This window comes from Macaca nemestrina, chromosome 7 (genome assembly GCF_043159975.1).
Source record: "Macaca nemestrina isolate mMacNem1 chromosome 7, mMacNem.hap1, whole genome shotgun sequence".
Classification (NCBI taxonomy): Eukaryota; Metazoa; Chordata; class Mammalia; order Primates; family Cercopithecidae; genus Macaca; species Macaca nemestrina.
Window position 1 is genome coordinate 168060314 of NC_092131.1, and position 27403 is coordinate 168087716.

The following is a 27403-nucleotide window of genomic DNA, read 5'->3' on the forward strand; positions in this document are numbered from 1 at the left end:
AAAAGAATATAGGCAATGGAGACTGGGTTCCAGTGCAGACTCTTACTTTTTTTCGTTGTTTAATCTCAGGCAAATTACTTAATCATTTTATGCCTTTATTTTCTTACCTATAGAAGATAATATGTCTACAGTGCCTACACCTGGCATATGGTAAATTTTTGATAAAGTCTCGCTGTTATTTTTAATGATACCGTTAACACCATCATAGTGGAATCTTTCCTTGGCAAAACGCTTTCTCCTCCCCATCCCCATATATATATATGTGTATATATGTGTATATATATATATGCTAGAATGTTTTGTGTTTTCTCCCTTCTATTTTAAAAAATTAATTGTTAATCTTTAATAGTAATGTCTCTAATTATGAAGACCTTCAGTATTTAAGAGGTGAAAGAGTAATACGATCTGAAGAGAAATGAGAGTATGTCTTTGATATTTAGATAAATAGTTTAGTCTTGATGTAGCAAAAAAAATTCCAAAAACTATGTGTCTTGGAAAGCTACATTTTTCAAATTTTATGTGTATCTGCTAGAATAAAAATAAGATAGGATGATGGCTAAGTTTGGGAATCATGGAGTAAAATTGTGCCAACTTCTTAGGGCCTTTTTAATGTACTTAAATTCCAGGAAATAGTTTAACGTGCAGCATATCCAAATGTACTTGAACAGAATAAAGCATCTGTTAAAATATATAGCACTACTTGGGAAATTCTGTAGTAGTGTTTTACCATGAACACTATAGGTATTGATTGTATAGGTTGATTTGCAAGGACCAGGAGAAGACGGGTGGCAGGAAAATCAAATAATTGTTACGGTGATTTAGGCTTGAAGTTACGGGGCTGTAGTTCTGACAGTGGAAAAAGGAAGATCTGAATGGATCTGTGAAATATTTTGAAGGAAGGTTTTTTGTTTGCTTTGCTTTGCTTTGGTTTTTTTTGGAGACAGGTCTCACTATGTTGCCTAGGCTGGTATCAAACTCCTGGGCTCAAGTGACCCTCCCGCCTTGGCCTCCCAAAGTGCTGGGATTACAGGTGTGAGCCACTGTGCCCTGCCTAAAGGAAAATTTGAGAAGACTTAGTGATTTGTTAGGAGGAGAAAGAAGTCAAAACAACTCCCGTGTTTCCAGTCTGAGAGAAGTTTGCCAGTCATTTCAATTGTGATAGCTAGGCAGGGCAGCAAGTTGGCTTGACATTGAAGAAATTTGTTTTAGATGTGTTTACTGGGACCTAGCAGTGGCTGACCCAGGAGCCAAATACAAAGAAATTAAGGAAGACCTGGGTCAAGAGAAATAACTGGAGCCATGAAAGCATATTTCATCAATTTTAGTAGAGAGAGGAGCTGCTGGAGGAAAAGGAACCAAAAAAATGGTAAGGGAACAAGGAGACCTAGGACAACTGTGTCGTATGAACAGAAAGGGTCAGGGAAGGGCCATGAAGTGACAAAAGAGCTAAATGGTGATGAAGAATGAGCAATATCTTTAGAGTTGGCTTGTCTGACTTTGATGAGCATCATCAGTGCTATAAAGGCTCCTATATAGGTTTAATTCAAGATGCATTTTTTTTTCAGATGAGAGAGCAAAATAAAAGCAAGTTTACAAAGAGTTAAAGAGAAAATGGAAGCTAAAAAGCACTCATTGTAGAAATTTGGCAGGAAAGGGAAGCAGAGAAAGAGTATAGGAGTTGATCAGGGAAATCTGATCATGTTTGAAAGCAGAATGGGGGAATAAGTTCAAAGGGAGAAATCAAAGATTTTTAAAAAGGGTTTGTGGGAGCAAAGTCCAAATTGAGGTGAGAAAGCAAGACCTGAGAAAGTTAGATGAAGTTGTCCTAATCTTGGAAAAGTTAAAATAGATTCTTCTTATGAAATATTACCTCCATGTATTGGCATTTCCATCTTTTTTACTTGTTTACTATAAGGAAGTTATGCGATTAAGCCATGTTTTATAAGACAGTGATCTCATTAAGTTAAAATATTTATTTCTTCAGATTATAAAAATAATCCATGTTTGTTGTAGAAAATAGAAAAACATATTAAGTGATGGTGGGGGGGAACACCCATAATCCCACCAGCAATAAATAATTTCTGTTAATGTTTTGACAGACCTTTTTTGAATGGATAGATCTTACCTATATGTCTTTTGAAAAACCTGGATCATACTATGCATTTAGTTTTCTATTCTGCTTTTTAAAATACTGTTGCTAGCCAGGTGAGATGTTGTGTGCCTATAGTCGTGGCTATTCTGGAGGCTGAAGTGGGAGAATCTCTTGAACCCGGGAGTTCGAGGTCAGCCTGGGCAACATATGAGATTTTCTCTGTTAAAAAACAAGCAAAAAAAATACCACTGCTGTGGTTTCAGTGTGCGCTCCAGAGTTCATGTGTTGGAAACTCAATCCCCATGCAACAGTATTGAGAGGTGGGACCTTTAAGAGGTGACTGGGTCATGAGGGCTCTGTTATGAATGGAGCAGGTTAATTATTGTGAAAGTGGGTTTGTTATAAAAGTAACTCTGGCCCTTTTGCTTTCTGTTTTGCCCACTTATCCTTCTGCCTTCCACCATGGGATGATAAAGCAAAAAGACCCTTGCTAGATATGGGCCCCTCAGTCTTGGACTTCCTAGCTTCCAGATACAAAATAAACCTCTGTTCTTTACAAATTACCCGGTCTCAGCTATTCTGTTGTAGCAGCACAAAATGAGTTAAGACAACCATTATTTTCAGACTTTCCTCCACTTCACAAAACAGCCTTTGAAAACAGTGTTTTTAATATTCCATTGTAAGCACCAGTCCCACTGAGATCAGCCTTGACTTTCTTAGATCCGTTCTTATCACCTTTTTTTAACCTGATCTGTATTGCGTTATGAAACATAAGAACTACAGATAATACGGTTATTGAAATGCTGCACATATTGAGAGTCTGGCCACTGAATTTAGGAGGAAGGAATCAGTACATATAGGCCCTAAAGATTATCCCAGAAAAATCTAATGTTTACCTTCTCTTCCTCTCTCCTTCACTGAAATCCTTTTTTTTTTTTTTTGAGACAAAGTCTCGCTGTGTCGCCCAGGCTGGAGTACAGTGGCACGATCTCGGCTCACTGCAAGCTCCGCCTCCCGGGTTCACGCCATTCTCCTGCCTCAGCCTCCCGAGTAGCTGGGACTACAGGCACCCGCCACCACGCCCGGCTAATTTTTGTATTTTCAGTAGAGACGGGGTTTCACCGTGTTAGCCAGGATGGTCTCTATCTCCTGACCTCATGATCTGCCCGCCTTGGCCTCCCAAAATGCTGGGATTACAGGCGTGAGCCACCATGCCCGGCCTACTGAAATTCTTGAAGAAAAAAGTTCATGTTCACTCTTGCCTTCCATTGTTTACATGGTAGCCGCCTCATGGGAAAACTTTTGATAAGGCCCCATGAATCTCCTGGTGGGCCTTAGAAAAGAGAGGAAAGGGTTACTACCCGTGTTAGATGAAGGAAGGATGGTGGATAGCTTATAGCTTATGTTCACCTGTCCACCTGTTGTTATCTCCTCAGAAAAATTAGTACTGTCATCTTATTTGGCTTGAATCTGCTATTTAAAGTTTGGTTATTCAGGATTGAAAATGTTTAGTCTAGTTGAGAACAAATTGAATTCAATTAATGAAAATAGAAATGTGGTTGAATGGCATGGATTCTACGTCCTGTGATCTGCTATTAACTGTCTTTGGGTTAGTTACTTGACATCTCTGGGTTAAAAAAAAAGTAGGCTAAAGCTTTTATGTTCTAAAACCCTTTTATTTCTTATTTTATGTATTGTATTATAGTGGTTATAAACTGTTTTCAACTTCAAGATTCTTGAGAGATAACTACACATACCCTTTGCCATAGTGGGAATGACTGTGTAGTAGTAACTGGAGGAGAAAGTTTCTTTGTACACAACCATGCTTTGATTTTTCAAGAGGAGGAATGAAATTGCCTTGTGAAATTACAGAGTTAAATACAATGTAAGTGATAAATATATTGTAGTATATTAATGGAAAAAGAAGGCTTAACTTGATCTTGAGCTGCAACTTAAGGTGTTACAAACAAAAGTCCAGATGTGTTCCATTCCTGTATGATGAGTTTTTCTCATTATTTTAAGTAGATATGGAGTATGTGAACACTTCGAGCTGTTTAAATCTTTTTTTTTTTTTCTTTTTTCGAGACGGAGTTTCGCTCTTGTCACCCGGCCTGGAGTACAGTGGCTCACTGCAACCTCTGCCTCCCGGGTTCAAGTGATTCTCCTGCCTCAGCCTCCCAAGTAGCTGGGATTACAGGAGTGCGCCACGATGCCCAGCTAATTTTGTATTTTCAGTAGAGAGGGGATTTCACCATGTTGGTCAGGCTGGTCTCGACTCCTCACCTCAAATGATCCACCCGCCTCGGCCGCCCAAAGTGCTGGGATTACAGGCATGAGCCACCGCTCCCAGCCTAGAGCTGTTTAATCTTTTGGCAGCCATTGTAGTAGATTATATAAAAAGATCCCTTTTCATTTTTCTGGTAGGTGATAGCTACTACAATTTATCCCTCCAATTCCTACTACATGCTTCTGTTTTTCTGCCTTCTCAAGACAATACCCTAAGGGGTATTAGCAAACACTGTGTTGTCTTTAAGAAAATATGCACTATATCCAGTGTTCAGGGTAGTTATATATAGTTAGTGTATTGGCCCCTTCTCAATCTTTTATTCTCTTAATGCCTTATTTCTTTTGTTCCTTTTTTTTCATTAAAAGGCTATCATTTCCGGTTTCTATAATCAATGTCTTCAACCCCTAATACCGTTTGAGATTCTTCACTTTTTTGTGTATTATCAAATAGCACTTCAAAAGCACATAGAGGCCTGAACCATTGCTTTAAACTAGTTTCAGTTGCATTGTCAAATGCTCTTGGTGGAAAAGGGATAATCCTATATTGTTGCCCCAACAAAGGTGCTATCAAACACATAAGACATGAAACAAAATGGAATTTGTAGTGTATAATTCCTTTGCAATGAGACTTTACCATTACAGTTATGATTTCCTTCACTCTTTTTAAAACTTCATTGAAATATAATTTATATACCATAAAATTCACCTGTTTTAAATGTACATACCAAAATGTACAATTTACTGATTGTACGTATATTGTAAGTGTACACAGAAATGTGCAGTTGGCAACCCCAGTATAATTTTAGAACATTTCCATCCCAAAAAGAAACCTTGTGCCTTTGTATATACAATTATTCCCACTCCCATCCTAGTCTAAGACAACCACGAATCTACTTTCTATCTCTATAAATTTTATTTTTATAGACATTTTCATTTAAATTGAATCATTTAATATGTGGTCTTTTATGTTTGGCTTCTTTTACTTAACATAGTATTCAAACATATGGTATATGTAATGGTACTTCTTTTTTTCTTTTTTGAGACAAAGTTTCACTCTTCTTACCCAGGCTGGAGTGCAGTGGCGCGATCTGGGCTCACTGCTGCAGCCTCCCAGGTTCAAGTGATTATCCTGCCTCAGCCTCCCAAGTAGCTGGGATTACAGGTGCCTGCCACTATGCCCAGCTTATTTTTTTTCTATTTTTAGTTGAGACGGGGTTTCACCATGTTGGCCAGACTGGTTTCGAACTCCTGACCTGAGGTGACCTGCCCACCTCTGCCTCCCAAAGTGCTAGGATTACAGGCATGAGCCACTATGCCTGGCCACTTCATTCCTTTTTTTTTTTGAGACGGAGTCTTGCTCTGTCACCCAGGCTGGAGTGCAGTGGCTCTATCTTGGCTCACTGCAAGCTCCGCCTCCTGGGTTCACACCATTCTCCTGCCTCAGCCTCCCGAGTAGCTGGGACTACAGGTGCCCGCCACCACGCCTGGCTAATTTTTTTTGTATTTTTAGTAGAGACAGGGTTTCACCGTGTTCAGCAGGATGGTTTCTAACTTCTGACCTTCTGATCCGCCCGCCTGGGCCTCCCAAAGTGCTGGGATTACAGGCATGAGCCACTGCGCCCGGCCCTTCATTCCTTTTTGTTGCTGAGTAATATTCCGTACAGATATACCACATTTCTTTTATTCATTCAGCAGTTGATGGACATTCTGGTTGTTTTGTGCTTTTTGGCTATTGTGAATAATGTTATAATATTTGCATACATATCTTTGTTGGGACATATGTTTTTGTTTCTTTTGCATTTTTATGTAGGAGTTGCTGGGTCATATGATAAATCTGTATTTAATATTTTAAGAAACTGCCATGTTATTTTCCAAAGTTTGAATGTATTCTTACATTCCTGTAGTAATGCCTGAGGGATCCAGTTCTTCCATATCTTTCTCAACATTGTTATTGTCTGTCTTTTTTAGTATAACCATTAATGGTTATGAAGCATTATCTCATTGTCTGTGCAACAGGTTTGCAAGTAGTTTTGACTTGCATTTTGTATTGACCAATGGTGTCAAGTCCTTCATTCTTAAAAAGTTTTAGAAAACTATTTTAGCCTATGAAGAAGTAAAAATGTCTCCCATATGAAACAGGGTAGACTATCCATAATTGTACATCATCATCTAGAGGAAAAATTAATTTTATAGTTTCTTTAAAAACACATGCAGGTTGAGTATTCCAAATCTGAAAATCCAAATCTGAAATGGTACCAACTCTGAGGCTTTTTGAGCACTGAAATTTTTTGAGCACTCAAAGGGAATGCTTATTGAAGCATTTGGGATTTGGGATTTGGGGTGTATAACCAGTAAGTATATAATGGACATATTTCAAAATCTGAAAAAATCAAAAATCCAAAACAGTTCTGGTTCCAAGCATTTCAGGATTTCAGGTAAGGGATACTCAACCTGTATGTACATATATATTATATATGCATATGTGTGTGTGTGTGTTGCTTATTTTATATTTGTATTATTTTTATTATAATCGAATCTTAGTATGTTGCCCTGGCTGGTCTTGAACTCCTGCACTCAAGCAATCCTCCTGCCTTGTCAGCCTACCAAAGTGCTGGGATTAGAGGTGTGAGTCACCACAGCTCGCCTGCTTTTTAAAAGTTAATATTTGTGGCCAGGCGGGGTGGATCACTTGGGGTCAGGAGTTCAAGACCAGCCTAGCTAACATGGTGAAACCCCATCTTGACTAAAAATAGGAAAATTAGCCGGTTGTGATGGCGGGCACCTATAGTCCCATTGAGGCAGGAGAATCGCTTGAATGCGGAAGGCAGAGGTTGCAGTAAGCCGAGATCGCACCACTGCGCTCCAACCTGGACGACAAAGCGAATTAAGAAAAAAAAAAGTTAATATTTGCATGATGCTTTTTTTTCCCTTCTTTTTACTTTCCATATGCCTATATCATTATTTTTGAAGTGAGTTTCCTGTGGACAACATATAGTTAGATCATGTTTCTGAATTTACTCTGATAATCTCTGGCTTTTAATTAACTAAATGACTTTTAGACCATTTATATATAATGCAGTTATTGGTATGTCAGAGCTTAAGGCTATCGTTTTATTTTTTGTTTTCTGTTCTCTCTGTTCTTTGGTTCCCCTGGTTTTATTTATTGATTTGTTATTTTGTTTTGTTTCCCTTTCTCCAGGTTATGTAAACATGTTTCTCATTCCATTTTAATTTCCCTGTAGTGTTTTTGAGTATAATTCTTGATACAGCTTTTTCAGTGATGGTTCTAGTTATTACATTACACATACATATCACAGTCTACTGATGTGGTCATTTTACCAATTTGAGTGGAATGTAGAAATCTTACCTCTTTTTATGTCCCTTTAACCTCCACCACTTATCCTATAAAAGTCTCAATTAGTTTCTTAGTTAGTTACCTGTATTTTGAACAAAATCAGATAGTGTTATAGTTTTCACTTCAACAATTAAACATAATTTGGCAAACTCAAGAATGAAAGTCTGTTGCGTTTTCCTATATTTTTGCTCACCATTTTCTGTCTCCCTGGTGTTCCTAGATTCCTTCTTTCATCATTTTGTTTGTTTGTTTGTTTGTTCGTTTGTTTTGTTTGGCTAGAGAGAACTTCCTGTAGTCATTCTTTTAGGGTAGATCTGCTGGTAAAAAATTCCCTTAATTTTCTTTCATCTGAGATTGTCATAGTTTTCTCTTCATTCCTGAAGGATATTTTTTCTGCAGATAGGATTCTGGGTTGACACTTCTTTTCTTATAGTACTTGAAAAATATGCCATTCCTTCTAACTCTTCCCCAGTGGTCTCTATCTCCTCTCTAATGAACACCAGGTATTATGAATTAATTTCATTTTTGTGGATACTTCTTTCCTTACCCTTCTAATGTGTTCTGATGTGTACTGGTTTTCCTCTACTTCTGGTGCACAGCCTTCATCTTGGGACGTTCTTTCATAATCATCCTGGGAAATCCCTTCCATATATCCTATTGGATTTCCATTTCTTACCTTTCTGTATTTTGGTTTATCCTTCTCTTATTGCTTACTGTGAAGAAATTTTGGGGAACTCAGCATATCTGAAGATACCTTTCTCCTACCCTCACACTTGATACTTTGGCTGGATATAAAATTTAAGGTTGCCTGAGAATTTTGAAGTCTTTACTCTCAGTCATTTTTACATGACCAAATTTGGGTTTTAGGATTTATTTTTTATTTGTTTGTATATTTTCACCTTATCTAGCTTCCCTACTACTCTGAAATTTAGCAGTAATCTACCTTGTAGGTCTATTTTCATCCACTGTGATACCCTTTCCATCTAGAAATTTATGTCCTTCAGCCTTGTACAGTTTTCTTAAATTATCTCTTTGTTTGATTTCTCCTTTACTCTCTTCTACTCTTTCTAAAATTCTCTTTATTTGGATGTTAGTCCCTCTAAGCCAGTCTTCTGATTTTTTTTGTTTTTCTTCCTACGTTCTGGGAGATAGCTTCAGGTTTCTCTTCCAACTTCTCTTGAGTTTTTTGCTATCTTTATTATGTCCCATTTTTAATTTTTTTTTTTTTTTTCAGACGGAGTCTTGCTCTGTCACCCAGGCTGGAGTGCAGTGGTGTGATCTCGGCTCACTGCAAGCTCCGCCTTCCGGGTTCATGCCATTGTCCTGCCTCAGCCTCCGGAGTAACTGGGACTACAGGCACCGGCCACCACGCCTGGCTAGTTTTTTGTATTTTTGTTAGAGACGGGGTTTCACCGTGTTCGCCAGGATGGTCTCAATCTCCTGACCTTGTGATCTGCCCACCTCGGCCTCCCAAAGTGCTGAGATTACAGGCGTGAGCCACCACGCCCAGCCTATTTTTAATTTTTAAGAGTATTTTTGTTAGGGTTTTTTGGTCTCATTTTTGTTTTATAGATGCAGTTTATTCTTTCAAAGATTTTTTAAAAGTTAGATTTATCAGAGTACAATTTACATACAATAAAAATTCACCCTTTTTAGTGTATAGCTCTATTAGTTTTGATAATTAGGTAACCACCACCTTAGTTGACATATAGTTCTTTGGAAACAGACCACCATTGATGTTAGTATTTTAGAGGGTGTGTGTGTGTATGTGTGTGTGTGTGTGTGTGTGTATGTTTTCCTATAAGACTGGTCAGAGTTCCTAAGAAAGTATCCTCTGCACTCTTCTCGGGAGTATATAAGCCTGGTTGAAAGCCTCTGTGAGGCAAGGAGTAGAAAGAACGTTAGCGATCTCAACATTTAGTATATAAACTTTCACTTGATCCCCCCTTTTAGAATATGTTCCTAGGCTGGGTGTAGTGGCTCACACCTGTCATCCCAACACTTGGGTAGGCCAAGGTGGGTGGATCACTTGAGGTCAGGAGTTTGAGACCAGCCTGGCCAATATGGTGAAACCCCCTCTCCACCAAAAATACAGGAATTAGCCGGGCATGGTGACGGGAGCCCGTAATCCCAGGTACTCAGGAGGCTGAGGCAGGAGAATCGCTTGAGCCTGGGAGGCAGAGGTTGCAGTGAGCTGAGATCGTGTCACTGGACTTCAGCCTGGGCAATAGAGTAAGATTCCATCTCAAAAAAAGAAAAAAAAAAATGTTCCTCCCAGGGACTCGGTTTTATGTTTTCTAGACAATAAAACTTGTTTTTTTACTGGAATGAGGAAGAGGATCTAGTGAGCCAACTGTGTTCTAAATGGCTATTCAATCTATCTACTTGTTCTTAGGGTTACCTTTATCTCTACTTCTTTTATTTATTTGTTTATTTTTTATTATTATACTTTAAGTTCCAGGGTACATGTACACAACGTGCAGGTTTGTTACATAGGTATACATGTGCCATGTTGGTTTGCTGCACCCATCAACTTGTCATTTACATTAGGTATTTCTCCTAATGCTATCCCTCCCCCGCCCACACCCCATGACAGGCCGAGGTGTGTGATGTTCCCCGCCCTGTGTCCAAGTGTTCTCATTGTTCAATTCCCACCAATGAGTGAGACCATGCGGTGTTTGATTTTCTGTCCTCGCGATAGTTTGCTGAGAATGATCATTTCCAGCTTCGTTCATGTCCCTGCAAAGGACATGAACTCATCCTTTTTTATGGCTGCATAGTATTCCATGGTGTATACGTGCCACATTTTCTTAATCCAGTCTATCATTGATGGACATTTGGGTTGGTTCCAAGTTTTTGCATTGTGAATAGTGCTGTAATAAACATACATGTGCATGTGTCTTTACAGTAGCATGATTTATAATCCTTTGGGTATATACCCAATAATGGGATCACTGGGTCAAATAGTATTTCTACTTATAGATCCTTGAGGAATTGCCACACTGTCTTCCACAATGGTTGAACTAATTTACACTCCCACCAGCAACGTAAAAGCATTCCTCTTTCTCCACATCCTCTCCAGCATCTGTTTCCTGACTTTTTAACGATCACCATTCTAACTGGTGTGAGATGGTCTCATAGTGGTTTTGATTTGCATTTCTCTGATGACCAGTGATAATGAGCATTTTTTCATGTCTCTGTTGGCTGCATAAATGTCTTCTTTTGAGAAGTGTCTATTCATTTCCTTTGCCCACGTTTTGATTGGGTTGTTTTTTTCTTGACAATTTAAGTTCTTTGTAGATTCTGGGTATTCACCCTTTGCTAGATGGGTAGATAGCAAAAATTTTCTCCCATTCTGTAGGTTGCCCGTTCACTCTGATGGTAGTTTATTTTGCTGCGCAGAAGCTCTTTAGTTTAATTAGATCCCATTTGTCTATTTTGGCTTTTGTTGCCATTGCTTTTGGTGTTTTACTCATGAAGTCCTTGCCCATGCCTATGTCCTGAATGGTATTGCCTAGGTTTTCTTCTAGGGTTTTTATGCTTTTACATCTAAGTCTTTAATCCATCTTGAATTAATTTTTGTATAAGGCGTAAGGAAGGGATCCAGTTTCAGCTTTCTACTTATGGCTAGCCAGTTTTCCCAGCACCATTTATTAAATAGGGTATCCTTTCCCCATTGCTTGTTGTCAGGTTTGTCAAAGATCAGATGGTTGTAGATGTGTGGTGTTATTTCTGAGGCCTCTGTTCTGTTCCATTGGTCTATATATCTGTTTTGGTACCAGTACCATGCTGTTTTGGTTACTGTAGCCTTGTAGTGTAGTTAGAAGTCAGGTAGTGTGATGCCTCCAGCTTTGTTCTTTTTGCTTAGGATTGTCTTGGCAATGCAGACTCTTTTTTGGTTCCATATGAACTTTAAAGTAGTTTTTTTCCAATTCTGTGAAGAAAGTCATTGGTGGCTTGATGGGGATGCCATTGAATCTATAAATTACCTTGGGCAGTATGGCCATTTTCACGATATTGCTTCTTCCTATTCATGAGCATGGAATGTTCTTCCATTTGTTTGTGTCCTCTTTTATTTCGTTGAGCAGTGGTTTGTAGTTCTCCTTGAAGAGATCCTTCACATCCCTTGTAAGTTGGATTCCTAGGTATTTTATTCTCTTGGTAGCAATTGTGAATGGGAGTTCACTCATGATTCAGCTCTGTTGGTGTATAGGAATGCTTGTGATTTTTGCACATTGATTTTGTACCCTGAGACTTTGCTGAAGTTGCTTATCAGCTTAAGGAAATTTCGGGCTGAGGCAACGGGGTTTTCTAAATATACAATCATGTCATCTGCAAACAGGGACAATTTGACTTCCTCTTTTCCTAATTGAATACCCTTTATTGCCTGATTGCCCTGGCCAGAACTTCCAACACTATGTTGAATAGGAGTGGTGAGAGAGGGCATCTCTGTCTTGTGTCAGTTTTCAAAGGGAATGCTTCCAGTTTTTGCCCATTCAGTATGATATTGGCTGTGGGATTGTCATAAATAGGTCTTATTATTTTGAGATATGTTCCATCAATACCTAGTTTATTGAGACTTTTTAGCATGAAGGCATGTTGAATTTTGTTGACGGCCTTTTCTGCATCTATTGAGATAATCATGTGTTTTTTGTCGTTGTTTCTGTTTATGTGATGGATTACGTTTATTGATTTGCCTATGTTGAACCAGCCTTGCATCCCAGGGATGAAGTAGACTTGATCATGGTGGATAAGCTTTTTGATGTGCTGCTGAATTCAGTTTGCCAGTATTTTATTGAGGATTTTCGCATTGATCTTCATCAGGGATATTGGTCTAAAATTCTCTTTTTTTGTTGTGTCTCTGCCAGGCTTTGGTATCAGGATGATGTTGGCCTCATAAAATGAGTTAGGGAGGATTCCCTCTTTTTCTATTGATTGGAATAGTTTCAGAAGGAATGGTACCAGCTCCTCTTTGTATTTCTGGTAGAATTCAGCTGTGAATCCGTCTGGTCCTGGACATTTTTTGGTTGGTAGGTTATTAATTATTGCCTCAATTTCAGAGCCTGTTATTGGTCTATTCAGCAATTCAGCTTCTTCCTGGTTTAGTCTTGTGAGGGTGCATGTGTCCAGGAATTTATCCATTTCTTCTAGATTTTCTAGTTTATTTACATAGAGGTGTTTATAGTATTCTCTGATGGCAGTTTGTATTTCTGTGGGATCGGTGGTGATATCCCCTTTGTCATTTTTTCCTGCATCTAGTTGATTCTTCTCTCTTTTCTTCTTTATTGGTCTTGCTAGCGGTCTATCAATTTTGTTGATCTTTTCAAAAAACCAGCTCCTGGATTCATTGGTTTTTTGTTTTTTGTTTTTTGTTTTTTTGAAGGGTTTTTTGTGTCTCTATCTCCTTCAGTTCTGCTCTGATCTTAGTTAGTTGTTGCCTTCTGCTAGCTTTTGAATTTGTTTACTCTTGCTTCTCTAGTTCTTTTGATTGTGGTGTTAGGGTGTTGATTTTAGATCTTTCCTGCTTTCTCTTGTGGACATTTAGTGCTATAAATTTCCCTCTACACACCACCTTAAATGTGTCCCAGAGATTCTGGTATGTTGTGTCTTTGTTCTCATTGGTTTCAAAGAACATCTTTATTTCTGCCTTCATTTCATTATTTACCCAGTAGTTAATCAGGAGCAGGTTGTTCAGTTTCCATGTAGTTGTATGGTTTTGAGTGAACTTCTTAATCCTGAGTTCTAATTTGGTTGCACTGTGATCTGACTGGCAGTTTGTTGTGATTTCTGTTCTTTTTACATTTGCTGAGGAGTGCTTTACTTCCACTTATGTGGTCAGTTTTAGAATAAGTGTGATGTGATGCTGAGAAGAATGTATGTTCTGTTGGATTGGGGAGGAGAGTTCTGTAGATGTCTATTCGGTCAGCTTGGTGCAGAGCTGAGTTCAAATCCTGCATATCCTTGTTAACCTTCTGTCTCATTGATCTGTCTAATATTGACAGTGGGTGTTAAACTCTCCCATTGTTATTGGGTGGGAGTCTAAGTCTCTTTGTAGGTCTCCAAGAACTTGCTTTATGAATCTGGGTGCTCCTGTATTGGGTGCATATATATTTGGGATAGTTAGCTCTTCTTGTTGAATTGATTCCTTTACCATTATATAATGGCCTTCTTTGTCTCTTTCGATCTTTGTTGGTTTAAAGTCTGTTTTATCAGTAACAGGATTGCAAACCCTGCCTTTTTTTTTTTCCTTTCCATTTATTTGGTAGATCTTCCTCCATCCCTTTATTTTGAGCCTATGTGTGTCTTTGCACATAAGATGGGTCTCCTGAATACAGCACACCGATAGGTCTTGACTCTTTCTCCAGTTTGCCAGTCTGTATCTTAATTGGGGCATTTAGCCCATTTACGTTTAAGGTTTATACTGTTATGTATGAATTTGATCCTGTCATTGTGATGCTAGCTGGTTATTTCACCTGTTAATGGATGCAGTTTCTTCCTAGCATCGATGGTCTTTGCATTTTGGCATGTCTTTGCAGTGGCTGGTACTGATTGTTCCTATCCATGTTTAGTGCTTCCTTCAGGAGCTCTTGTAAGGCAAGCTTCGTGGTGACAAAATCTCTGAGCATTTATTTGCTTGTCTGTAAAGAATTTTATTTCTCCTTCACTTATGAAGCTTAGTTTGGCTGGGTATGAAATTCTGGGTTGAAAATTCTTTTCTTTCAGAATGTTGAATGTTGGCCCCCACTCTCTTCTGGCTTGTAGGGTTTCTGCCAAGAGATGTGCTGTTAGTCTAATGCGCTTCCCTTTGTGGGTAACCTGACCTTTCTTCGTGGCTGCCCTTAACATTTTTCCCTTCATTTCGACCTTGGTGAATCTGACAATTAAGTGTCTTGGGGTTGCTCTTCTTGAGGAGTATCTTTGTGGTGTTCTCTGTATTTCCTGAATTTGAATGTTGGCCTGCCTTGCTAGGTTGGGGAAGTTCTCCTGAATAATATCCTGCAGAGTGTTTTCTAACTTGGTTCATTCTCCCCATCACTTTCAGGTACACCAATCAAACGTAGATTTGGTCTTTTCACGTAGTCCCATATTTCTTGGAGGCTTTGTTCATTTCTTTTCACTCTTTTTTCTCTAATCTTGTCTTGCTTTATTTATTTCATTAATTTGATCTTCAGTCACTGATATTGTTCCTTCTGCTTGATTGAATCAGCTATTGAAACTTGTGTATGCTTCACGAAGTTCTCCTACTGTGGTTTTTAGCTCCATCATGTAATTTAAGCTCTTCTCTACACTGGTTATTCTAGTTAACCATTTGTCTAACCTTTTTTCAAGGTTTTTGGCTTCCTTGCGGTGGTTGAGAACATGCTCCTTTACTTGGAAAAGTTTATTACCGACATTCTGAAGCCTACTTCTGTCAACCTGTCAAACTGATTCTCCATCCAGTTTTGTTCCCTTGCTGGTGAGGAGTTGTGTTCCTTTTGTGGAGAAGAGGCATTCTGGTTTTTGGAATTTTCAGCCTTTCTGTTCTGGTTTCTCCCCATCTTTGTGGTTTTATCTACCTTTGGTCTTTGATGTTGGTGACTTACGGATGGGGTTTTGGTGTGGATGTCCTTTTTGTTGATGAAGATGCTATTCCTCTCTGTTTGTTAGTTTTCCTTCTGACAGATAGGCCCTCAGCTGCAGGTCTGCTGGAGTTTGCTGGAGGTCCACTGCACACCCTGTTTGCCTGGGTATCACCAGCGGTGGCTGCAGAACAGCAAATATTGCTGCCTGATCCTTCCTCTGGAAGCTTCATCCCAGAGGGGTACCCGCCTGTATGAGGTGTCTATCGGCCCCTACTAGGAGGTGTCTCCCAATTAGGCTACACAGGGATCGGGGACCCACTTGAGGAGGCAGTCTGTCTCTTCTCAGATCTCAAACATCGTGCTCGGAGAACCAATGTTCTTTTCAGAGCTATCAGACTGGGAAGTTTAAGTCTGCAGAAGTTTCTGCTGCCTTTTGTTCAGCTGTGCCCTGCCCTCAGAGGTGGAGTCTGTAGAGGTTAGCAAGCCTTGCAGAGCTGCGGTGGGCTCTGCCCAGTTTGAGCTTCCTGGGCCACTTTGTTTACCTACTGAAGCCTCACCAATGGCAGACGCCTCTCCACCCGCCAGGCTGCTGCTTCCCAGGTCTATCTCAGACGGCTGCACTGACAGTAAGCAAGGCTCCGTGGGCATGGGATCCGCCAAGCCAGGCGCGAGATAGAATCTCCTGTTCTGCCGTTTGCTAAGACCATTGGAAAAGCGCAGTATTTGGGCAGGAGTGTCCCATTTTTCCAGGTACCGTCTGTCATGGCTTCCCTTGGCTAGGAAAGGGAAATCCCCCGACCCCTTGTGCTTCCCTGGTGTGCTGACACTCTGCCCTGCTTTGGCTCGCCTTCTGTGGGCTGCACCCACTGTCCAACCAGTTCCAGTGAGATGAACCAGGTACCTTAGTTGGAAATGCAGAAATCACCCATCTTCTGCGTTGATCACCCTGGGAGCTACAGACCGGAGCTGTTCCTATTAGGCCATCTTGGACTTATCACCGTCTCTACTTCTTGATGTCCTTGGTATTGCCAGTTCCTGAACTTTTGGGGGATTCTTCATTTAACTTTCCTCATTGCCAATTTAGGATCTGGCTGTCTCACATCTGCTGAGTCAGTTACCACTTTTATTTATTTATTTATTTATTTATTTATTTATTTATTTATTTATTATTCTTTTGAGATGGAGTCTTGCTCCGTCACCCAGGCTGTAGTGCAGTGGCATGATCTCGGCTCACTGCAACCTCAGCCTCCCGGGTTCAAGTGATTCTCCTGCCTCACCTCCCAGGTAGCTGGGATTACAGGTGCCCGCCACCACGCCCTGCTAATTTTTGTATTTTTGTAGCAACAGGGTTTCACCATGTTTACCAGGCTAGTCTCGAACTCCTGACCTCAGGTAATCTGCCTGTCTCAGCCTCTGAACTTACTGGGATTACAGGCATGAGCCACCACACCTGATCCAGTTACCACTTTTAGATTTACAGTTTCCAAAATGTTGTTGCCATCACCTGAACTCCTGTCTTTGTCCTCATGGGTTTTATGTCTTTATAAATCTTTTATTGTCATTTATATCAGGTTTCAAGGAAGGGTAGAGGTAATTGCATGTGTTCAATCCGTTATCTTTTTAACTAAAAGTCCCCTTTTTTGAAAAAGAAAAAATCTTACATTGTAGCATTGATCTTTTTAACTAAAAGTCCCCTTTTTTGAAAAAGAAAAAATCTTACATTGTAGCATTGTGGACAAGACCCTTTATGATCTAACTTTCATCTCTGGCCTCATTTAACTGGCCCACAGCATAAGCTCCAGCCAAAAGTATCTGCTTAAGAGACTGCCAAACAGTGTTGCTTCATGCCTTTCAGTTCTGCACATGCTATTTTCTCAGTGTGCTGTTTGTCCTCTAAGACTGTTCTTGGTTAAACTTTGCTGATTTGTCTGAGTGTCTTTCTGTCAGAGTACTTATTGTATTATTGCAGTTATTTATTTACTTTTCAAAAAGTCTCACTCTAGAGGTTTCTTAACCTGGGATAGAGATGGAAGGGTCGTCCATGAATTAGCTGTAAGAAATATTAGAAAATGCTGAAATTGTTTGTAAAATTTCATGTGTATGTTCATATTTTTGGAGAATTGAGAATATGCCTCAGAAATACTTGTGGAGCTTTTAAAAAATATAATTGCTTTGGGCTCCACTGCAGAGAGAGACATACTGAGTTACAGTCTCTTAAGTTAGGACCCACAAAAATCCATTTTCAAAAAATTTTCTAAATGATTCTTTAAAACAGGATCTCTGAGCATTGTCTACATTAACACCAGGGCCTGGCTTATCTTAAATGCTTAGTAGATGTTTAAAAAAAGAATAAGGGAGGAACTTAAGTTCAGGGCATGACCTGAAATAAGTTTCCAATGTGAAACCAGAGTGCAAGTGACAAAATCCCAAATTTCCTCTGTTATATAAATTAAGTCATAGCATTTGTTTCCATCACCACCTTCTCTTTACACCCTCTTTAGATGTAATTAGTAAAATAGGAGGGCATGGATTTTTTTTTTTTCCCCAAAGGTAGAGGAGAACTTTGGAGAGCTGTCTGCAAAAATGAAAGAAGAATTTAAGGATTAGGCATAGGACAAGTCAGTTGTATGTAGTCCAATTTTGGTTCCTCTCATTGCTTAGGGTTGTATTTGACCCAGTGATTTAGTTGCACAGTTTTAGGTTTCTGTACATTTGGATGTCATAGATACCACTATCTTATATACCTTATTTCATAACCTGTGCATTTAATAAATGGCTAGTGAGATAGAAAATGGGGAGATTGATGTGTTGCTTTGGCAGAAATAATAATAATAATAATACATACATACATACATACAATATTATTGTAACTGGTTCCAACTAAAGAATGAGGACAACCTGGTCACAGTGGCCCACACCTGTAATCCCAGCACTTAGGGAGGCGGAGGTGGATGGATCACCCGAGGTCAGGAGTATGAGATCAGCCTGACCAACATGGTGAAAACCCATCCCTACTAAAAATATATAAAATTAGTCAGGCATGGTGGCACAAGCCTGTAATCCCAGCTTCTTGGGAGGCTGAGGCAGGAGAATCGCTTGTACCCAGGAGGTGGAGGTTGCAACGAGCCAAGATCATGCCATTGCACTCCAGCCTGGACAACAAGAGCAAAACTGCATCTCAAAAAAAAAAAAAAAAAAAAAAGACAGAAAGAGCCTTAATTTCCTGGAATGCCTTGCCTTGTGCTTCTTCTATGTTTAAGGTTTTAAAAAAATTTTAAATTAAAATTATGTCCTCTGCCTTTTTTATGTAGCATTGTGCTACTGTTGTATGTTTGTGTGTGTGTTAAAAATGACCAGGCTCTTTTTGCTTTTTTAATTTTCTATTTTATTTTATTGTCTAGGTACTTAAGAGATTATGGCATCGGAAACCCACAATGTTAAAAAACGGAACTTTTGTAATAAGATTGAGGATCATTTCATTGATCTTCCTAGAAAAAAGATCTCTAATTTCACTAATAAGAACATGAAGGAGGTAAGTCTATGGTTTCTAGAAAACAGATAAGACTTTTTAAACTGTCAAGTCTCTAGATACCTCTGGTTGAATTGTTTAAACAGTGGGAGGATAATAATTCTGCTTAATCTCTCAGAATTAAGTTGAGTTGGTGAAGTATAACCAATGTCTTTCTTTTTTTTTTTTCTTTGTTAGGTCTTAACCATTGTATTTCTATATGCTCTAAAAAGTTTTTAGTCGGGCTGGGCATGGTGGCTTATGCCTGTAATCCCAGCACTTTGGGAAGCCTAGGTGGGTGGATCACCTGAGGTCAGGAGTTCGAGACCAGCCTGGCCAACTTGGTGAAACCCTGTGTCTACTAAAAAGACAAAAATTAGCTGAGCATGGTGGTGGGTGCCTGTAATTCCAGCCACTTGGGAGGCTGAGGGAGGAGAATCACTTGAACCTGGGAGGTGGAGGCAGCAGTGAGCTAGATCGTGCCATTGCCATTACATTCTAGCCTGGGCACCAAGAACAAAACTGCGTATCAAAAAAAAAAAAAAAAGTTTTTAGTCAGTATACTGTTTCAATATGATATAGTTTAAATATTTTAGTTAAAGAGGAATTTCAGAGGTGCTTTGTGTTCACTATTGTAAGGTTCATTAGCACTGGTATACTTTCTTTTAAACCACATTCAGGCCAGGCTTGGTGGCTCATACCTATAATCCCAGCACTTTCGGAGACTGAGGCAGGAGGATCACTTGAACCCACAAGTTCAAGCCCAGCCTGGACAACATAGTGAGACTCCATCTATACCAAAAAAAAAAAAGGTTTTTTTTTAACTACTCAGGCGTGGTGGCATGCACGTGTGATCCTTAGCTACTGGGGAGGCTCAGGTAGGAGGATCACTTGAGCCCAGGGTGTTAAGGCTGCAGTGAGCTGTGTTCATACCACTGCACTTCAGCCTGGGTGACAGAGCAAGATCCTATCTCTAAAACAACAACAGTGACAGCAATAAGAAAAGAGATTAAAATTTAACTCACTTGTTAAGCATCCTATAAGTTACAGTATAATTTGCGACTAGTGTGTGGAAAATAGGGAGCTGGATATTGTATTAGTCCATTTTCATGCTGCTGATAAAGACATACCCAAGACTGGGTAATCTCTAAAGAAAAAGAGATTTAATGGACTCACAATTCCACGTGGCTAGAGAGGCCTCACAATCACATCAGAAGGCGAAAGGCATATTTTACTTACATGGCAGCAGACGAGAGAATGAGAACCAATTCCCCTTATAAAACCATCAGATCTCGTGAGACTTATTCATTACCACAAGAACAGTTTTGGGGAAACCACCCCCGTGATTCAGTTATCTCCCACTGAGTGCCTCCCACAACATGTAGGAATTATGGGAACTACAGTTCAAGATGAGATTTGGGTGAGGACACAGCAAAACTATATCAGATATGTTGCTTTGCCAAAAATAACTACATATGATGTTGTTGTATGTTGATTCAGACTACAGAATTAGAACAGAGAAAACATTAATCTGAAAAACTTACCTGTTGAATTTTAGATTTGTTGATATCAATCACAAAATTTACATAAGTATTAATGAACTTAAATATGCCTCAATTATTAAGTACAATGAATTCTGAGTTCCTCTTCAAAGAACCAGTATGTCAGTATGTTCAGCTTCCTTATATTTTGTTCTCCATTTTAAAGTTTAACTTCCTCGTTCTTTATGCCTCCTTGCCCCTAGTTTCAGTAAACAACCCCCTTCTAGCCTTTATACTCACATATTTAGAGTTGTTAGTCATCCTTAGTCACCTGCTCTGTCCTTAGTCATTTTAGTCACCTGCTCTGTAACCATCCTTCCCGCTGAAACTGCTCACCCTGCCACTCCAGCTCATACTCCTGCTCTCTTTAAAATAGCCTATCAGAATTAGTTTAGACTGTGTTGTCCAACCCTAGCCAATAGGGGAACAACACAGCAGTAGGGACTAGCTGCGTTAGGGATAAGTACCCCTTCCCCTCCCTTGTCCAGTGTGATTTTGCGACCACTCCAGGTGCACCCTTCTGCAGAAGTAAATTGCTTTGCTGAGAAAGCTTTTTGCCAGAGTGCTGATTCTTCTCTGCGGCATCGAACATTTGTTTCTAACAAATTTGGGGGCCCATCCGGGATTCCCATTCTCCTCTGGGGAAGGGTCTCTGGTCCTCTCCCATGAGGAGGCATGCCGCTCGGCCTCTTGTGGCGTCCTCGGGTAAGGAATCGAGGCACACCCAGTGTGATGAATAAACCTAGACTTTCAGCAACGCAGGAAGAAACAGACCAACAACTTGGGGGAAAAAGAAAAAACATCACATACCAGGTAACCCTGTGCATAGACCAAGGTAAGAAACATCACAAGAGTGACAAAGTATTTCCTTGGTGGTCGGGGAATCTTGGAGGTTGAAAGTGCGTGAATGAGATGCACAATTGAGTGCAAAGCGAGTGTTGAGTCCAGATTTGTGGTTTTGTAGTCACCTCATACAGCTTAGGGCAGCCCTCCTGTAAAGGAGTCTGGGTTGGGGGTTTATAGCAACCCACCAATCCCAAGAGGGATCTAACGTTCCCATTAGGGAAGCAGCCAGAGAAGGACAGAGCAAAAGTAGAAGAATGCGAGAAGCTTCTAGCAGGGGTGTTGAGCCTCTAGGAAAGGAAGGCGAGAAATCTCCAGTAGTGGGGATTGAGCCTCACACAAACCTCCAGTAGTAGGGAAGGCAAGAAACTTCCAGTAGGGGAAATTGAGCTTCACCCCAAAAGTCGAGAAATCTCCAGTAGGGGGGATTGAGCCTCACCCCAACACCATCAAGATGGGAAATACCCCAAGTAAGGTAAGAGATAAAAAGGATAAAGCTAGCAACAATAATATTCCCCCTGATAGTCCCATAGGCCTAATGTTGAAATATTAGAAGAATAATGAAAAGACCTTAGAGAAATGATAAAAAGAATTTGAGAGTCTAAACCCCGCATCCAAAACATTATAAAAGGTTTCAATAACAAGGAAAAGATGAAAGACCTATACAATTCCTAAAAAGACGCAAAGAGCAAATGAGAAAATATGTAGGTCTAGAATTAGAAGATACCACCCACCCCCCGCCCCCGCAGATGAAGGATGTTAAAGCTTCATTTTGTAACTAATAGTTGGCCAGATATTAACAAGAAATTACAAAAGAGAGAGAACTGGGAAGGTAGATCTTTAGAAGAGCTTCTAAGAGAACCCCAAAAAGTATATGTAAGAAGAGATGAAGAAAAAAGAAGGCAAAATTCTGCTGTCCACCATACAACAAAGTACCCTGGGGGCAGAACCTGTAAGGAACCTAGACCCCCACTCTCCAGGCAATATGAAGGGTACGAAAGAGTAAAGCCAGAAGGCTCAAAGGTAGAAAAGAAAAAGGACAGAACGAATGTTTCAATGTGGAAAATCAGGTCACTTTAAAAGAAAATGTCCCAAATGAGAAAAGGAAGAAAAAGTCATCCACTTAGAGCTTTTGAGGAAGACTAGGGAAGTCAGGGACTGTATATTTTTTTGAGTCCTACCAAGAGCCCTTGATAAATTTAGAAGTGGGACCTAAACTTGAGTTTATTACCTTTTTAATCAACTCAGGAGCAGCTCGCTCCTCACTTTATCTTCCATCTAGTGTAACTTGTTCACAAGAAGAACTTTTTATCTCAAGGGTAAAAGGAGAAGGGTTTAGAGCAAAACTCTTAGAGGAGACAGAAGTGAAATATAAAAACTGATCAGCTAGAATCAAATTTATTAATTCCGGATGCAGGGACAAATCTATTAAGAGATTTAGTGCTAAAATTAGGCTTAGGCCTCCAACTCAATCGGAACATTCCTCCCCTTCCTAAACTTGCTCTACACCTCAGACAAAGAACACATTCATCCCAAGGTATGGTCAAAAGACAGCAATCAAGGAAGGTTACAGATTCCTCTGATTGATGTTAAATTTTAAAAACCCTAGGGTAATAGTAAAGAGAAAGCAACACCCTATTACTTTAAAAGCCAAGGTAAATTGAAAACCTATGATTGAAGGTCTTCTCTGTGATGAGCTTCTTGAACCCTGTATGTCTCCCTATATAACACTCCAATACTGCCTGTAAAGAAGCCAGACAGGTCATGCCAGTTAGTGTAAGACCTCAGAGCTATTAATTAGATAGTCCAAACCACCCACCCTGTTGTTACTAGTAACTGTCCCCGTCCTAGCTTTACCTTCCCCTAGAACTGCCTTTGTCAGTGTAAACAAAAGAGTAGCCTTAGGACTACTTACTTAAAAACACGGGGGCCACCAGCAGCCCATAGCCTTTTTGTCAAAAATTCTTGACCCTGTAATCTGAGGGTGCCTAAATGTATTCAATCTGTAGCAGCAACAGCCCTATTAACAGAAAAAAAAAAAAAAAAAAAAAAAAAACAGAAAATTAACTTTTAGAAGGAACCTCATTGTCAGTACACCTCACCAAGTCAAAAATATCCTTAATCAGAAGGCAGAAAGGTGGCTATTGACTGAAGAATTTTAAAATACGAAGATATCCTGTTAGAGATAATTTAACACTAACCACTGGTAATTCACTTAACCCAGCAGGTTTCCTGACTGAGAATCCAAATTTAAAGAGACCTGAGCATGAGTGTTTAGATTTAATTGGTTACTGTTCTAAAGTCAGACACAATTTAAGAGAGACCCCTTTCAAACGGGGCGGCACTTATTTATAGACGGCTCTTCCTGGGTAATTGAAGGAAAAAGACATAATGGGTACTCGGTAGTCGATGGGGAACTCCTTGCAGAAGTAGAGTCAGGAATACCACCCAGTAATTGGTCTGCCCAAACATGTGAATTGTTTGCATTAAATCAAGCCTTAAAGCACCTGCAGAGCTAAGAAAGGACTATTTATACTGATTCCAAACATGCCTTCTGGGTAGCTCACACCTTTGAAACAAAAAAAATTAGACTGAACGAGGTCTTCAAAGGCCAAGACCTGGTCCACAAGGAATTAATCACTCAAATATTAGATAACCTCCAGTTGCCAGAAGAAATAGCTGTTGTCCATGTCCCAGGACATCGAAGAGATCATCTCTTTTGAAAGCCAGGAAGCAGCCTTGCACATCAAATAGCCAAATAAGGTGCCGTTTCCTCTGAAATGCCTGTTGTTCACTTAACCCCTTGCCTTCTTCCCCCAACTGCAGTTCCCATCTTCTTTCCCACTGAAAAAGAGAAATTCATAAAATGAGAGGCCAAAGAAAATTCAGAAGGGAAATGGGTGTTACCAGACCAAAGAAAAATGTTATCCAATCCCCTCATGAGAGAAGACCTCTCTCATCTGCATCAAGAGCCTCACTGGGGGCCTCAAGCTATGTGTGATACAGTCCTTTGGGTTTATGGATGTCTAGGAATTTACGCTTTGGCATGACAGGTTACAGATAGTTGCCTAGTATGTAGGAAGACTAATAAGCAGACCCTCAGAAAACCACCTCTTAGGGGAAGGTATCCGGAATTAAGACTGTTCCAAAGTATCCAAGCTGATTATACCAAGATGCCCCCAGTTGGTTGTCTAAAGTATTTACTAGTAATAGTAGATCACCTTACTCATTGGGTAGAAGCTATTTCCTTTCAAGTGCAACTGCTAATAATGTGGTCAAAACATTAGTTGAAAATATTACACCCAGGTTTGGATTAATAGGAAACATTGATTCAGATAATGGGACTTGTTTCACTGCACATGTCATTAAGAAATTAGCCTAGGTACTGGATATAACATGGGAAATCATACTCCCTGGCACCCACCTTCATCAGGAAGAGTGGGAAAAAAATGAACCAAAGTCTAAGAAGCCACTTAAGCAAATTTTAGTCTTAGAGACTTGGTTGCCATGGACTAGATGCCTTCCCATTGCCCTGTTGAGAGTCCGAACTACTCCTCAGAGAGATGTCGGCTTATCCCCTTATGAAATGTTGTATAAGTTGCTCTATTCGCACTCCACTGCTGACATTCCCAAGTTCGAAACAAAAGATCAGTTTCTCAGAAATTATGTCCTTGGTTTATCTTCCACTTTCTCTTGCCTCAGAACTAAAGGTCTTTTAGCACAGGCACCACCCCGAGAGTTTCCAGTACACCAACATCAGCCTAGGGACCACAACCTCGTCAAAAGTTGGAGCGAAAGAAAACTCGAACCAGCTTAGGAAGGACCCTGCCTAGTGCTTCTAACCATTGAGAACACAGTTAAAACAGCAGAAATAGGATGGACTCATCACACCCAGGTCAAAAGAGCACCACCTCCTCCAAAATCATGGACAGCTATTCTAGGGCTAACTCCAAACAAGCTAAAGCTAAAATGGGTTTGATCCTGTTATGTTGCATCTCTTTCTTTTTCCCATCTATTGCCAGTCCTCTTGTTATTAATGTAACTAGGTCAAGTTCACCCCAAACTATTACCTTTGATGCTTGCCTTGTGATGCCCTGTGGAGATGTGTCAAACCAGAAGCAACTCTCCACTTTGGAAAAGTATCTTTGTCCTTCCCAGCTCTTCTCAGACTGGAATTCTGTTAACTGGGATAAGTTCGTTTGGGAAGAGTTGGACGAAGATTCCAGTATAAACTGAGAGTCTTGCCCTCCCAATACAAAGCTTTTATGCCATAGTTGATCCAACATTCTGTGGACCACTAAAGAGCAAGAATAGACTGCCCCAACCAGTAGTTGTAATTTCCTAAAGCCATACATTCATTTTACTAAAGGAACAGCTTCCTCTAACTGTCAACTAAACCAATGCAATCCAGTACAGGCTATTATCTCAAACCTCTAAGTTCTTCCCCTTCTCTAAGCCAGTTACCTTCTTTAAGCCGGTTTTATAGTATGGAGGCTGAGGTTTCAGGAGCAGACCCAAATCCTTTGAAATACTCTTCATTGCTCCCCCACCACCTACACCTTCCCCTAAGCCTTCTTCCACAACCTCCCACAACAAAACTATCGTTCTTCCTCCATCTAATGACAAGACCAAGGTAGCTATTGTAGAAGTCAAAGACCTAAAACAAACTTTGGCAATTGAGACAGGATATCAAAATGCAAATGCCTGGTTGGAATAGATTAAATATTTCATCCACACTTTAAACAAAAGCAATTGTTATGCTTGTGCACACAGCAGGCCAGAGGCCTAGACTGTCCCCTTTCCACTATGATGGTCCTCCAGTCAACCGGGCATGGGCTTTATGGTAGCTCTTTTCCAGGATTCCACAGCCTGGGGTAACAAGTCGTGCCAAGCTCTTTCTCTGTTATATCCCAAAGTTCAACACCCTGCAGGTCAGCCGAGGGCCATCCAGCTTCCGTCTCCCAACACTGAGTTCACTTTGTGTCTCTCATGACAAAGAGGAAACTTAGCACCCCTTAGAGACCTAAAAGGATGCAGTGAACTTAAGACTTTCCAAGAGCTCACCAACCAGTCAGCCCTTATACACCCCTGAGCAGATGTATGGTGATACTGTGGTAGACTTTTGCTGGACACTCTGCCAAGTAACGAGTGTCACTTGCGCCCTAGTCCAATTGATTATCCCTTTCACCCTGGCATTTTATCAACCAGAGAAACTAAAAAAACACAATGTCATAAAGCAAGGGAAGCCCGTTATGGGTCTTTCAACTCCCACATTTATTTAGATGCAATTGGAGTCCCATGAGGAGTACCAAATAAATTTAAGACCTGAGATCAAATAGCTGCTGGATTTGAGTCAATATTTTGGTAGGTGACAATTAATAAAAATGTAGATTAGATATATTACACCTATTACAACCAACAGCAGTTTATTAACTATACTAGATATGCTGTTAAAGGAATAGCTGAGCAATTAGGGCCTACTAGCCAGATGGCTTGGGAAAATAGAATGACCTTAAACTTGATATTAGCAGAAAAAGGGGAAGTTTGAATCATGATTAAAACTCAATGTTGTACCTTCATCCCAAACAATACCGCCCCTGATGAAAGTATAACAAAGGCATCGCAAGGTCTAACTGCTCTGTCCAATGACTTAGCAAAAAACTCAGAAGTAAATGACCCCTTCACAGGGTGGCTAGAAAAATGGTTTGATAAATGGAAAGGGATCATAGCCTCCATCCGTACTTCCCTTGCGATTGTAGCAGTAGTACTTATCCTTGTTGGATGCTGCATCATACCTTGCATCCGCAGGCTAGTCCAAAGACATATAGAAACAGCCCTTACTAAAACTTCTGTCAGTTCCCCTCCACCGTATTCTGATAAGCTCTTTCTTTTAGAAAACCAAGCAGAACACCTAAGCCAAGACATGTTAAAGAAGTTTGAAGAGGAGACCTATAAAATTCAAAAGGGGGAAATTGTTAAGTACAATGAGTTCTGAGTTCCTCTGGGAACCAGTATGTCAGTATGCTCAGCGTCCTTATATTTTGTTCTCCATTTTAAAGTTTAACTTCCTTGATCTTTACACCTCCTTGCCCTTAGTTTTAGTAAACAACCCCCTTCTACCCTTTATACTCACATATTTAGAGTCCTAGGTCATCCTTAGTCACCTGCTCTGTCCTTAGTCATCCTTAGTCACCTGCTCTGTAACCATCCTTCCCG

At 40.1% G+C, this 27403-nt stretch overlaps 1 protein-coding gene across 2 annotated transcripts in view; it reads left to right on the forward strand.

Annotated features, from left to right (window-relative positions):
• The window catches only part of LOC105463647 (katanin regulatory subunit B1 like 1), a 67147-nt gene that overhangs the window by 25088 nt on the left and 14656 nt on the right, over window positions 1-27403 (forward strand). The window contains exons 1-2 of one of the 2 annotated variants that reach the window (XM_011710852.3): window positions 3295-3977; window positions 18697-18827. In XM_011710852.3, coding sequence (XP_011709154.1) covers window positions 18711-18827 — 117 coding nt within the window. In that variant the 5' untranslated portion in view covers window positions 3295-3977; window positions 18697-18710. Of the gene's footprint in view, window positions 1-3294; window positions 3978-18696; window positions 18828-27403 lie in introns of those variants that run through there. The other variant, XM_011710851.3, reaches the window with a different exon arrangement.